The sequence below is a fragment of the Crassostrea angulata genome, chromosome 6, assembly GCF_025612915.1.
Source record: "Crassostrea angulata isolate pt1a10 chromosome 6, ASM2561291v2, whole genome shotgun sequence".
Taxonomy (NCBI): Eukaryota; Metazoa; Mollusca; class Bivalvia; order Ostreida; family Ostreidae; genus Magallana; species Magallana angulata.
In genome coordinates, this window is record NC_069116.1 from 46,991,273 (window position 1) to 47,006,879 (window position 15,607).

The 15,607-nt window shown below is 32.2% G+C and overlaps 1 protein-coding gene across 1 annotated transcript; it reads right to left on the reverse strand.

Moving 5' to 3' along the window:
* Positions 1–1,109: 1,109 nt before the first annotated feature.
* Positions 1,110–13,397, reverse strand: LOC128188549 (E3 ubiquitin-protein ligase MIB2-like). The gene is made up of 19 exons (XM_052859656.1): positions 13,159–13,397; positions 11,273–11,473; positions 11,018–11,172; positions 10,825–10,929; positions 9,815–9,919; positions 9,505–9,688; positions 9,227–9,411; positions 8,921–9,069; positions 8,651–8,807; positions 8,376–8,530; positions 8,161–8,287; positions 6,519–6,621; positions 6,111–6,199; positions 5,784–5,959; positions 5,421–5,447; positions 3,802–3,828; positions 3,236–3,262; positions 2,477–2,688; positions 1,110–2,313 (listed from the first exon to the last, which is right to left on the reverse strand). Exons 1-19 carry the CDS (start codon positions 13,358–13,360, stop codon positions 2,276–2,278), a joined length of 2,424 nt encoding a protein of 807 aa, XP_052715616.1. The 5' UTR covers positions 13,361–13,397; the 3' UTR covers positions 1,110–2,275.
* Between the last annotated feature and the right edge of the window lie 2,210 nt (positions 13,398–15,607).

Genomic DNA, 15,607 nt, shown 5'->3' on the forward strand with positions numbered 1-15,607 from the left:
GGATTTGTAAAGCTGAGTTGAAGGTCCCAAACGATTGCTTCAATGCATTTAAACTTCTTGCAATGGTTTTTTTTTTATGTTAAATCTCTGTGAAACCAAGAAGTTTTTTTTTTCTCAGTCGAGTAAGAGATAGACTGTCGGTAAGAAGTTTGTAGCGACCGTCATTCAATTTTTTTTAATGTCAAAGTCTTAGCAAACCTTTGTTAGAAATTCTTTTGGAACAATTTTTTCCTTTTGCAAATCTGTCTATATGCGTACAAAACCCAAGCAATGTTTTTTGGATGAACGATGATTGTCAGGAAATTTTGAACTAAATTGTCATTCAAAGGTTAAGTTCAAAACAATGTTCTTAAAATGCTTTTATTCTAATGCCCTTTCTTGAAGCGGGACCTTTCTTTTAAATATATGATTAACTCAATGTGAAATAATTTATCAAAATTTATCCTAAAAATCATCTTGAAAACAGTTGTGCATGTAAATGTGTGAGGGTAAAATGTACTTGTAGAGGATCAATTTGCTGATTGTAAGATGCAAGCAAGCATATTGTAATTTTTAAAAAATATTAGTTTAGAATAAGAAATTAAATTTTAAATGAAAAGGGTAAAATCAAGCTTTTTGAATTTCGTCGAAAATATAAAGATATGGTTTTTCATTATAAAATAATCATCATTCATTATCAAAAAAGAAAGACTGATGTGTAATTTCTCTTTGAAATTTTTCGTTAACTTAATTTAATTGGTAGTAACCCGCATGTGTATCAAGTTCACTACTACACGAATTTAATCAACATATTTAGACAGGATACTAGTCATCATGAAGTTTATCTGAGGTCACCGGTCCACCTAATGGCGCAGTTCATCTGACCATTTGATAATTGGGTTTCCCAGACTACTTTTTATTGGCAAAGAATCCAGCACCAATCAAACTGTTTGTTTTGTATTTTAAATACCAACTTATTATGTAAATACGTGTTTACAATATCGATAAAAATTTTTTTCGTAAAATGCACTTTAATTTGTGTTTCATACGGGGCCTTAAGTTAAACAACCACCTAGTATATATTGATCATCTTCATCTTTAGCAATCAGAGAAAGACTTATTTCTAGATATCATATAATTTAAAATCTGTACATAAAATTGACGAGTCACTTGTGACAATTCAACAAAAAACAGTTCAATTTTTTTTTAATTTTAATGTACGCGTACATGTATGTATACTGACATCACAAAAGTAATAGTAGAAAGTGATTAACGAATGTATCAATTTCTCAAGTAAACAGAAAACATTCCATATGGATTGATAGTAAAATTAAAAGATATCACAATGCAGCTAAGAGCGACTACCTCTGAGCGACTTGCATATCATGTTTTGTATATCACACCATTGCAAAAATAAAAATTACAACTTTTGTTTACCTTAAGGTCAAGATCTAGTAAATGATTCCAGAGTGTCTTTTTGATGCCAGAACCATTATGTCGTCATAATTGATTTAAAGATTTTTTCCCATACTTTACGGCTTTAATGGATTATGATGAAAATTAAACAATTTCTTGACATTCAATGTTAAATCATGGGAAAAGTAATCCCGATACCTATGTTCAATTTGATATCATTCTAAAGAGGTCAAGAGTTTGTTAAATTCCTTTTTGGAGAGACTGTAGGCATTCTAGATATATTTTATTTGCCAAAAATGGACAAAACTCGTATTTCTCTCATAATTCATTGAAAATGACAGTTTAAAACATTATTTTTCATTGTGTTGACCAAAAACTTTAGCCCCGGTACACTCTATCAAAAAAACTATTGTTATGAAGCATCATTGCAAGAATCTATATCTTAAATTTTATAAACCTGTAGACACCTTTTATTTACTAGACCTCGGCCTTAAATGAATGTTCTGACTTTGACGATGTCTCAAACATTAATAACCACCACCATTTAATATATGTTGTTAAGTTGTATTTTCAACAAATTACAAATCAGATTTATTTGAAATTTTAGATTTTATCATTTTGGCCATATAGTATAATTGAGTTTAAAAAATCTAAACAACTAAGATTTAAAATCTAAATACTTTCCAAGTTTATACATAGCTCTTCATCTCAAGAAGAAAAATAATATGATAGACCGTCCAGTCCTCTTGAGACATGTTTGTATTAACAAGATAATCTATTCACTATATCAATGTCTATTGTACTCTTTCATATAAGGTTTCATCAACATCATGTGATAAAAAAGTAAAATGATTATCAATTCATGGAACTGACCGTCTGTTCACTGCACAAAGCAAGGATCGGTCTGGATTCGACCTTCTGCAACATAATCAGTATTAGACATGATCAAAAAACGGTCCAATTTTTTTATTAAACATTCTAAATTTATATTTAGAAAATCTTGTAACTCTAATAAGAAATAAAAAGACGAAAACTTTAAGTAATTTAATACAATAATTTTTATCAACCTCAAAGAACTTACTCCTATTACATCTGTTGGAGACAGGAACTTTACACAGAGGGCAAACATGACATTTGAAGCTACAGTCCCCACATACGACCTTGTGTTTACAGGGGTTAAGGCGTGTGTCGGCCATGGAGTGTTTGCATCTAGCACAGAGGATGGGCAGCTCTGTTAACAGCTTATGGAGGGCATGGGCTTCCGAAGTACACTGTCTGCTAGCCCCGGACCTACTATTAAAAAAAGTTTTTTTAATGAGCTTTTGTGTCAAAAGTAAATGAAGGAAATTTCTCAAAATGGTTGAGTAAAATTCGAATCGACAAATTGATTATGAATGGTTTTTGGAAATGAATAACAATCCGATCATTACTGATGGCGAGTGTTCGTTAAAAAGTATTTTCCACCTTGCTTAACACAAACTGAATACAAGTAAATATAAAGTTAGTGGAATTATTGTTCAATTAATGACAGGGCCAAAACTATATAGTGTTAATTTGACAGAACAGTGCAAATATAAAGATTTAACAACAATTAATTCAAATCAAAGAGTTAAATAAGATCATTATATAGTTTTCCCAGAGCAGAAATTAATTTGTGATGTATATCTGATTAAGACGGGCGTCACATGCATTGTACACTTATATCCAATTTTATTATTAATTCCAGTATTTCGAAAACTTTTAAATCTTTGAGATAACTCTTTTGAGATTTTAAAACATGCTGATGAAAAAACGGTTTTGACAGACGGAGGTCCTGAGTCTGAAATTGAAGTAATATTACCTCTTGGATGGTTTAGGGCTTCGTCCGCTTTAAAATTGTGCAAAATAAAAGAACAAGATAGGTTATATACAAGAACTTTTTAAAGTGGCGATGTGTCCTAGGTAAAACATTTTTTTTAAAAATAATATCATAAAAAGAATTCATATTATATAAGATAATTTTATACAAATTAATTTTATTCTTTAAGAAGTCAATTAACATCTTAATTTTAACTTAACCTGTGTTTTGAAATTTCATACCAGCAAGAAGATTGTAGAGATAATGGAAAAAAGTTGTTAAATGATTTTACAGTTTTTACATGATTTATTCTTCGCGGTCGTGAACGATTGACTTGTTAGTTTGATAAAAAAAAAAACCGCGTCTTAATAATAATGTTTTGTGCCTTGATGAATTTAGTTGACAATTGCAGTTCTTTGGTGAATGTAACCAGATAACACTTGCACCCATGCATTGCGTTACCATATTTGATTTAAGTATGAATAAAGTCTTTGCGAACATATTTAAGCTTAACAAATCTAACAACCATAACGAAAGACGAAAATGAAACAGAATTGACGAAACGTTACCCTTTTGGTGGTCTGCTAGGTTGTCTGCTGTAAAATTGTTTGAAGTAAGATATAAAGATAAAATTTATTACAAAATATCTGAAAATAAAACACACGAGAGCTAACAACGTTAATAATAAATGACGTGGCTAAGTGCACTGAATTTCAAAATATTTTTAAACATTCTAATTCACATCACAAAATACAGATTATTGGGGGAAAATTTTATTTGACTCACATCAAAATGATTATAATGAAATTTTAAAATATTAACAAAAAACAAACATATAATTTTAATCATATGATGAAAAGAAAAGGATTATATCTTCAGTAAAATTAAGTTTTACAGACACCAAACTAATATTATATAAAAATCACGATCCGCAGACATTGTAAATGGAGTTGTTAGTTTGAAAGAAAATAAAGTTATTTATGATGTAATTCGTGCAGTGAAAGCTTTCCGCTTTGAGATTTTAAAGAAAGTGTGTGTCGTAATTTTCAATAGCTTTTCAAATTATAGTGAATCTTTCGTGTTACATTTACATGCTTACATGTATTGATAGTCAAATTCATCAGGGAACATATTTGTAACTTTATTGGTCAGAGGTTAATCAAATGCGCATGACTTTACATTCATGTACTTGGCATATAACATCTTCTACGCTCATATGCGAGCTAAAAAAGTATGATTAAAATCAATTCCATGCATTGCCATGAAAATTAACTTAGGATGTCTAAAAAAAAATCAAGAGACATGCTATGTGTAATTCCGGATTTTAGTGTAATTGTGGATTTCTGATTTTCATTCATCGAATTGAAAGCATTTTAAACAGTATTCCAAATACAGGAAATGCGCTTAAAAAAAGTAAGGAAGTGAACGAAAGATTGGACAATGAGTCCGATATTAACAACGAACTAAAGTAATATTACTTTGCGGTTTGTCCACAATTTGGTCTGCTACAATATTGTATGATAAAAGAATAAGATCTAAAACAAACCGTGTGCAATATCATTGCCCAATTCAGCAGTTGGGCACCAAACTGAATTAAAACTCTTAGTTTAAATCTGCTTAGGATGTGAATGTTTAGATTTGACTCAAATTGGAAATTTAATAAATTTAGGAATATTGAGGGATTGTTTTCATATTAAAGCAACGAAAGCAAAATTATTAATATACATCTTTTAAAATTCGCAATAGCATTTCAAATATTATTATTTTTTCTTTATTTGCATTCACATGATAATTAATAGGTATAAAGTTATCATGGGATACATTGGAGATTGCATTGGTCAGCATAAAAATTGTATTTGTAGCAAATATGCAATACTTTTGCTTCATGTCCTTGTGACATAAGAGTTGATGTATTAATTTATACATAAAAGCTATGTCAAAATTCCATGTAAATTCATCTAAGCAATTGCACGAAAGAAAAATGTTGATGTAAGCTTTGGTCACAGGACAGTGTACATTCATCGCCTAACCATGTCTTATATCATTTAGAATTCTAGATTCTCAATTAACAAAGTAGAAATCTTCAAGACGATAAAGGTATCAATTCAAAAGGTGTGCGATGGATATGAATGAAAGTCGAAAACAGACATCTGCACATTGAAATGGAGCCAACATGATATAACATTACCCTGTTGATGATCTACTAGTTTGTCTGCTGTAAAATTGATCAAAAAGGATATACATGTACACTAAAAAACTGACTCGGTTGCATAATCTATGCAAAAGGTTTTAAAGACATGGAAATGATAAAAAATAAACCATTGGAATGGAAGTTAACTTCAAAATTAAAATTGTTTTTACTTTAAAATATATTTATTACAGTTTACAATTTGTTGTCCATACAAAATGAAGGATTCTTTTTTAAATATTTGAAATCGGATATACAGAACCTTGATCAATTACGATTCATTTTAATCACACTGTATGTATTCTTTGCAATCAACCCAAAAGTGTAAAATTTTAAATGCAATTTTTTGAAACATAATTTTACTTTTTCTGGATGAAGTTGCTAACGTCAATTATCAGCTGGCCGTTCCTGCACACTTCTAGGGGAGAGTTACCTCTCTTGTTGTTAATGTTGTAGTCCGCCCCCTTCTGAAGCAGCAAGACAGCTATGTTATATCTCTCTTGGTTTTGTGCATTTGGATTAACACTAAGCCCATAAAGCTGTTGAATCAAAAAGAAAAACATACATACTACATGTATTTTTTGTAAATTGGTTGTGTTATTATAAGAACCCATGTAGATGAACAAGTATAGCGCTTTTCCTATTTGATACATTCTAGAATGCTATGATTTTAGATACACAGTATCATACTGGGCCAATTCCTTCCGTCTGTCGGCGTCCACTCAAAGCCAGATGTAAGGGGGTGTCTCCGTCATTATCTCGTAAATCCATGTCAGCTCCTGAACATTGAATGCATTTTGTTAACCATATATTTAACACCCTCTCACAAAAAAAAAAAGCCGCATTTCACATATATTTTAGTGAGTTTGATTTTCAAAAAAGCTATTATAATCTAAACAGCTTCATTTTTTTATTTTGTTTAATGCGAGGTAAATATATACATTTTTTTTAATTTATAGAAACAATCATATTGACAATAAGCATCGACTATTGTGTTGAATAAATAACATTTTTTCAAAACGAACAAAAAACGCACGGATGAAAAATATTGTATTTTCTATGTAACGATGTAATGAAATCAACATTTCTTTCAGTTACCGTTTTCAATCAAAAGTTCAGCCATCTTGTCATATCCTTCGTTGGCTGCTATGTGAAGCGGTGATAATCCCTGCCGATTTTGTAAATTAATTTGGGCTTCTCCCTGGATATTTTAATAAAATTGCATCGGACGTTTATCCTAATATTGTCCCAGATAGTATGATTTTGTTGGGCAAACATTGGCTATGTGTACATGCATTGGCTGAAAAACGTTGGGCCAACATTGGCCAATGTTCACTTGACACATCTAACTTGAGAGTCAATGTTAGTTTGGCAAAAAAAGTCGGGCCAACATTGGGTCAATGTTGTAAATTTGCCATCAATGTAAGTTTAGACCAATGTGAGTTGGGAAAACAACGTTGGGCCAAACTTGTGTCAATGTACTCTTGACACATCTAACTTGAGTGTTAATGTTAGTAGGGAAAAAAACGTTGCCAACATTTGGCCAGTGTTGTAAATTGACCATTAATGTAAGTTGAGACCAATGAACACTTGACACATCTAACTTGAGTGTCAATGTTAGTTTGGCAAACAAAGTTGGGCCAACATTGGGTTTACATATGTTGTAAAACCATCAATGTCACTTGAGACCATGATATTAGCAAAACAATGATGCAACTTATGTTAATTACATTTTTTATTTAATACTGAAAAGTCTGTTGGTCGATTACATTCAGTAAAAAGCCATTAACTTTTAAACAGTGCTTTAATGTTTATATTTTCGTTTTATTAGTTTTTACCGTGTATAGAAATAAAATCATTACTAAAAGCTAAATATATAATGTCAATAGTTACATGTATACACTTTTTAAAATAACAGAACCATGTAAAAATATGCAAATTAAAGTTTAAGTTCTATTCTTTTAAAGAAGCTTGTAAAAGCCTAAATTATCATAAAGAGATTCTGCTAATCTATTCTGCTGCACAATTGTTCTAAAGTAAAGAATTTAAGTTGCCGATCCTGCGATATGAGCAAATATACTGACCAAAGCAATTAAAACAAAATTTTCACAGTGTTAGACTGGCGAGTTTCCATGTGTGTTGTGATATCTCAACTGTTGGGATGACCAAATCTGCTTCTATTTAGCATTTTGTAGGACAGATCTAAAGTTAAACAGTCTGCTAAATTTTAAGCTATAGCTTAGCGAATAAAACAGAATGTAAGTATTATTTATATACTAACTGTAAAATGTTGGTCATATGCTACGTACCTTGGCCCACCGTTGGGCCAATAACGCTCATATTCTAAGCACTTTGGCCCGCTGTTGGTTCAATATCAGAAGATGACAAATTTGACATTGTGTCGATATTGGCCCAACATGTGGGGCCAACGTTGGGACGATTAGCAAAATTACATTGGGCCAACATCATTCTCTAATAATGGGCCAGTGTAACTGATTGCATCGGCCAACGTTGGCCCAACAAAGTCATGATATCTGGGGCAATACAACTTCTCAATTTCCAAATATTAATGATATTGTTTGGCACTTTTTTGAAACGGTTGTGTTACCAAAGCGATAAAAATTCAATGGGTTCAAAAATAAGTGTATTTCTGAAGTTTCAATTCGTTATTCTTTTATAGTAACTATTTCAAATGGACAAGCGTTAAGCGCTCACTAATAAATACAGGCAGTTGTCCCACCTTTAAGATTAACATATTAGCAGAATCTTGGCGATCGTTTATTGCAGCAATATGAAGAGCGGTGTATCCATCCTTTTTCTGGGCGTTTACCAGACTGTGCTTCATTTCGATCAAACGTTCAACCGCGCTGTAAAATACATTAATTGAAAAACATCAGACGGTCATCATTTAACTAATATCGATATCTTGTAGTCTTTCTTTAAACTGATAGTTACAACTCGTGGCCCTTCATCGCTGCCCACATCAACGGTGTGTGTTTTTGTTTGTTTGGTAACTTCAGGTTTATTTGGGGATGACTCAGAAATATATTGACGGCCCTGTCACTTCTCTTTGCAATGGCGTCATGCAGCGGGGTGTTTCCTTTAACATCCTATTGTAAGAAATAATTAGCTGAATGATATAAGCATTAATTAATGAAAATGTATACGTTGCATAATTATGATACATGTAAAAACTAATTCTAAAGATTTTGTGCTTTGCCAATTCTGACCTGTTTATTTAGACTTGCCCCTGCTTCCAGAACTGTATTCAAAACCGAATAAAGTTCAAACTGCACTGTAAAATGTGCAGGAGTTCGTCCTTGTTTGTTGCAAGCATTAACATCGGCTTTGTTTTTTATCAAACAAATAGAACTGTCCGTCTCTTTACTACAATAAGAATGAATAAAATCTCATCATTGTGTAAAAACTACATGCAAATCATATGTGTTTGACAATATAGCTTGGTATTATTCGAGACAGATCAAACCATTCGTCTTTACCCTGCTATTGATACCATCAAAGGTGTCATGCCGTCTTTATTGCTTGCGTTTATACGAGCTCCATTTTGTAACAATAATTTGACAACGTTTTCATGTCCTTGGTGTCCAGCAGCCATTAATGGACTCAGATGCTCATGCCAGCTGTTAACCTTCAGGTTGAGATAAGTTATCCAATAATATAGGAATTCATTATATAATATAATCCTGAATATATTCAGGAATACTCGTATAATATTTTGTCTAATTTTGTGAGCAAGGAATTTTGGTCAGATCTTGCTTACTGCAACATAAATTCTATGAAATTACCAGATCTTTGTTTCTCTGAATCAACTGATTTACTGCCCCGATATTGCCATCTGCGCAAGCATTGAACATTTGCTCTGAATCGACAGTCAGCTTTTGAGCACCCGATGCTTTTCTGAGTAACAAATGTGCCACCAGCTTTGTAAGATTTGTCCCTTCCTGGAGTTTTTCATCACGGTTTTGTGAACCTACCAATTATTAAACGTGCATAAGTGATTTGACGTGTTAAGACATCATTGGAAATTGTGTAGTCCTGTATTAATTAAAAATAAAAAAGTTACCACTGAAGTCATCTTCGTCCTCCTCATCACTTTCTTTGTCAGTCTCGTCATCCAGAACATCAACATTGCCCTCTGTAACAGGGATCAGCAAACCAGGGTTATATAGCCAGGCCTGGTAACCAAAGGCAACAGCTACGTCACCATCTGAGTCTATCTTCATCACTTTACCCACCTTCCCAAGCGACTAAAATATATATAACAATGTAAACATCTATTGAAATACTGCGTATGTGCAGTGTGAAAAATATACATATAAAAGTCAATTTTTATAAGAAAACTCAAGATTTGAACAACGTTGCAAGTCTCTTGCTTTTTTAATGTCAGCATTCCAACCACCATGATTTCTTTGGAGGAGAATGGCCTTTGTTTCATCTTTCAGAACCTGTACCACATCTCCCACTTTAACTTCGTAAACCTGTTTAACAATATCACAAATTTAATATTCATGAAATATTAAATAACATCACCTGTTATTACTAACGCCTTCTGGTGCTAGAGTCTTCGCTGTTTGTTGTTGTTGTTTTTTTTTTTTGCTTGAATTACGCATGCAAAGAATTTCGAGTAGAAATTCTTGGAAACATGCACCCGTTCTCTAGGAATTCGTGACTATGAGTTTGATCCTGTTCTTGGTCCGGCTTTATCCCACCCCTTGTCTTGTAACGGGGTAATAACACAGCAAAAGTTTTGTTTTGTTTCTGCATTTGATATGAATGTCGCGCTAACCTTGTCTTGTATCGCTCCACACAAAGGATGCCATGTCAACCTTACGTTCATTTTTGGCAGAGCTAAGACTTTATTTTATGGGAGTGACCAAAATACTCCATTTGTTGATGTATTGTTTATTTCTGTTGGTTTTAGACATCAACACCGTGACCGAAACTTTTTGTTTATTGTGTTTCATTCAAATACATACGATTAGGCTATTACATGTTAATTAGTTAGACTCAATGTGTTGGTCTTCAACGTAAATTGTCATTTTTTTGCATCACCTAATATTGACCAATTAACAAACAGATGCACCGTGCAGTTAGACAACTTTTTATGATAAAGTTTTCACCAAATTTATGATAAAGTTTTCTACGTATTCTAAAACTTAGTTTAGTAAAAACATACTTTTTTACTTACCTTTTTTCAAAATATCGTCATGATTTTATGTTGTTTAGATATACACAGGTAAAACAAAGACAAGAAAATATTCTTTTTAAAAATCAAATTAACTTTTCCGTGGTTTTTAGTCAACTTCGCGAGGTTACATATACTTAATTAAAAAATAAGCTTGTTTGGATAATTGTTCAATCAATTAAATACAAGAGCCGTTACCTTTCTGACTGCGCCTGCGTGAAACTGGTAAATCTTTCCTTTGTATTCAATTTCGACTGCGTTGTCGTCGGGGAAATTTTTCACTACTCCAATTTCGCCTATGCACTATAAAAAGTTCTAAATATTATTACATTCTTATCGTTCTGCGAAATTTCAATGTTTTGGGTCATTAAAAATGAACTTGATTCAACACCTCTAACATTCTACTGGACCATCCTCCATATCTTTGCTGTAGTTCTTTTAATGGCTCCTCAGGTATGTCGATAACACATTTATCTCCCTTATTTAGCAATGACTCAGGTGATTTGTCTATAGATACCGACTTTTCCCTCTTCTTTTCAACTTTTCCTACATTTGGTTAAAAATCGATTTCATAAAACATGTTTAAAGCCTCATGAAAAAAGTTAACAAAACGACATTAATTGGTAAGAGTTTTGTTTTTTTTTACCAACAACTGGAAAGTGTTCTCGGTAATAAGAGCTCCCAAGATCTTCTTCTACACATTGTTGATCAACCTTCCCGTGGCACCCAACACGATGCACATTTGCCTCCCCTGATGTTTCCCAACGCACGCGCACCGCGTTTCTTCCGCCTACACCTGATCCATTTCCTCGGAGGTCTTCTATCTTTCCTGTATTTCCAGATCCACCTTAATCAATGATTCATATTGCGTAGATAGTGTGAGTGTTTATGTTGTCTTAAAACGTTGATGACGTTTACTCAGAATGAAAAAAATTTCCGTGGATGATAATGAAGTCATCAATTGTATGTAACAGACCTTAGATTGTAGTGTTATTTTTGTCTTTCAAAAAAGTAGGTCAATGACCTACGCTTTGAGTTAATGGCCATTGAATATATTTTGAAAAATCGAGAAAAATCCCATAAAATTTTACAAATTTTGAGATTTTCTTATTTGTGAAAATATTACAAATAATTAAACACTTTAGAAAATGAAATACAGGAAAGAATTGTAGTGGCATTAAAGGGGCATGGTCACGATTTTGGTCAAAAAATAATTTTCCGATTTTAATATTTACAATGCTTCAGAAATGCATTTTTAAAAATTGTAATAGGCAACCGGAATTTGAGTGTCATTAGTTGAGTTATAAACGAGTTACAGAGCTTAAAATTCTTCGCTATATAAACAGAGCGTTTGTTTAAATTTTGAACGTTGAAATAAAAACTTAAGGTTTAAACCTAAAACGAATGTGTTAAACGTTAGATATTGTTTATCTATGCCTAAAATAGATAAAAAGATAGTCAAATAAGCTTGAAAAATATTTTTTGCTGGTAAATTGAACCTATGTAAACAAAACATGGCACGAGCATTGTTTACATGACAAAGAATTGTGAGCCCTGTATCTTGCTTGTAACTCTACGAACGACTCTCAAATTTTATTTGATAATTAGAAATACATTTTTTAAAGCAATGTTAATAATAAAAAGAGGAAAAAAGAATTTTACCAAAATCATGACTATGCCCCTTTAAATAGGTACAAACATTAAAATTTCAGCAATGATTTTTTAAAAATATTCCAGTCCGAATTTCCTCTATCAGTTTCAAATCCCTACTCATTTTTGAAACAATTTAAAAAAAAAAATTAAATGATGATAATACAAAAACATTTCTAGTACTAAACTACTCATAGAGACCTTATTCTGTTGGCATAAAATTTAAATGAAGTCAATGATCAAAATTTTGAGATATGGTGTCTTTCATCTTTTTAAAGCAATTTTCAATATAATTGCAATTCATGACATACGATTTTTTAAATGAATAAGTGAGGTAAAACCAACAGAACATGTGCAAAATTATATAGACTAAAATATAAACTCTAAACTTTTAATATTATAGTACTGCCAAAAATGTTTGAGCCGAAAACAAAGTTGCAAAATTTAGTCCGAATTTCCTCTGTTTGGCTAAAAGTCTATTATTCTTTGAGCCTAATTCCATAATATAGTAGAAATATCGAATGTTATGTCAATAATTATTCATTTCATAATTACTTTTTGTGTTAAGAACAATTTTTTTTCTCATGACATTGAACTTTATAACAATCCGAATTTAAGAACTCAAACCCTGGGTAAACAACACCCTTAAGCGTTTTTATCTTTGCATACTATTAAAAGGTAGGCATACTATCTTGTGCTCCAAAAACCCATTTATGACCTTTGCCCCAGGGAATATCCCAAGCGATTTCATTTTGATACTAGTGGACTTTTTTTTTTAAAGAAATGTTCTTCTATATTTACACGTTAATGGTTATGGTATTGGTTAATCACTTTCAAAGTTTATTTTCATATGTACATGCAGGATATAAAAAAGCCACATACCAACTGGTGCATTGTCTAAACTGTGCAGGTCAAATTTCCCGCCTTCACCGACTTGACATGTGGACTTTCCAACCATGTCCGAGTAAACGTCATACGTTTGTTTTCCGTTGTCCTTGACAACTGTGCCCACGTGACCCTCCTCCTTATCGTCATTTTCCAGTTTCCAGTCCGGACTACGCACGATCCATAATCCTTCGGCCATTTTCCTTGCTCCGTCTTTACCTAAGGACAGCGATTGATTTGAGTTACCACATTCCCGTTTTCAAGTACATTGCCTTTAGTTTCTATTGTATTTACACTTGTCTGAAATACTGCTTCTAGAGAAATAATGCCTTCATAAATCATCAAGGATTAAAGATAGACATTTTGAAATTTTCCGGTTTATATGAAGAATATTTCGAAATATTTTATATAAACTGCACGGATATAACTACTTTAAAATTATTTGACTTATCTTCCTGATCATAAAAATTCATGTATACGCATACCAATGTAAGGTTCCGCTTAGACGCTAACTATTTATTTTCTTTTTGGCCTTTTTTTTTTTTTTAGAAATTTCATTTCATTACATTATTAGAATATGTTCTATGTTGCTACCATACAATAGATGTTTAACGTATTAGGATGCAGTAAAACTTTTGGGAACTTTTCCATATATTGTAATGAGTAACAATTTTCTTTAATCATCATGTTAAGTTCTAATGCTAGTAATCTACTTAATGAAATACTCTTAATTAAATATCGTACTATCAAAAACTATTATATTTGAATTCCATAGTCTCCAAATTGAAAGTGAATATATTCAAAAATCAAATGGTTACATTTTGAGTATAATGCCCCAGTCACACATTCACGGATTAAATGCCGGATTAGCTACGGAAGCGATCCGGAATCATCCGTGGTGATATGTATTGACCCGTGGCTTTTCCGTCTGTTATCGTATCCAAACGTACCAATACTTGTATAGCTGCGACAATTTTTGAACATTTTCAAAATTCCACTATGGATGAAACCACCGTAGTACTTCCTTAGAAAAACTTACTAAACCGTTTTAGAACGTAGAAGTCCGTTTTAACTCCGTATGTATCAATTTGTATCCATTCCGTAGTGCATCCGTACTAACTCCGTATCATTGGATTTTCCGGTGTCAACCGTAGAAAATATTCCGTAGTAGAACCGTGGAGTTGATCCGTGAATGTGTGAGTGGGGCATATACGATAATATCAAAAATTACAACATGCATATTTGACAGTTTATTTTGATGTTCTATTATTAAATTTTATAGCATTCTTTTGAAATTGCATTAGACCTACCTTTCTTGGTGGTTGACGAATGAGTAATCAATTTATCTAGGTTCTTCGCTTGACATTGCCAGCTTCTTAGCTGACCTTAGAAATTTCCACAAACATTGATGATGAACAATAATTGCGGAAGATTTTTTTCCTTTATAAGGATGTTTATGCTGTTGAACAACTTATGATCTACTTACAATATATCCAGAACGTTTTTGGATAAACGCATTGTAACATAAATAGATTTCTATAAATTTTGTAGAAAAATAAGACAAAATACGTTGAATCGAATCATACTAAATCGTTTTACAGTTTGTTTACTTATTGCCTGGTCCCGAAAATAAAAAAAAGAAATAGCTGTAGCCGGATATTATTTTAATCTTAATGATTAAGATGCTCGTGTACGTACATGTAGGCGTTGCTTGAAACATGGAGCCAGAATGTCAAATACAAGTATTAAAAAGAGGCGCATTCGGCACATCGCTCAGCTGAGCAATATACTAAATATCTTGACAAAGTAGTAGAAAAGATCCTGTACAAAAATATTCTTAATTTTATCTTCAGATATTTTCATGTTAAGGAGGCTTGGTGGTCAACTACCTCAACATCAGATCTTCCTGAAATTTTCAGATATCATTTGCTTTGATATAATCTATCTTTCAGTAAAGAAAATATCCAAATAGTTTATGATATAAGAAATGATAGCTTGCTATATCTTCATACAGACCTCCTCCTCTTAGAGATCAATATAGTATAAAAATGGTCACGACCACCCAGCGCCCTCTTATGGTGGAATAACACATCATCACAAAATGGCTGACCCCGATCGAAAAAACATTTTGTTCTATTAAAAGTATTTTATCGATGGGGACATGTAACTTACTCTACAGGCAAGTGGATAAATTATCGGGCTTGTGATACGTACATCCCGAGATTGAATTTCGTAGGGGATTTTGTTGTTACTTACTGAACTGAATTTTTTAGATATTCATTTTTAATCTTCAAACTGCAACTTTTTCGCTTATTTGACGTTTGTACAGTTTATTTATCATTATATCTTTCATGATCAAATAATCAACTGTTAATTTGAGTGACTTTTGCAGGTGTGCTATTCCACCTTAAGTATGTTCAGAGATATGAAATATATACGAAGAAAA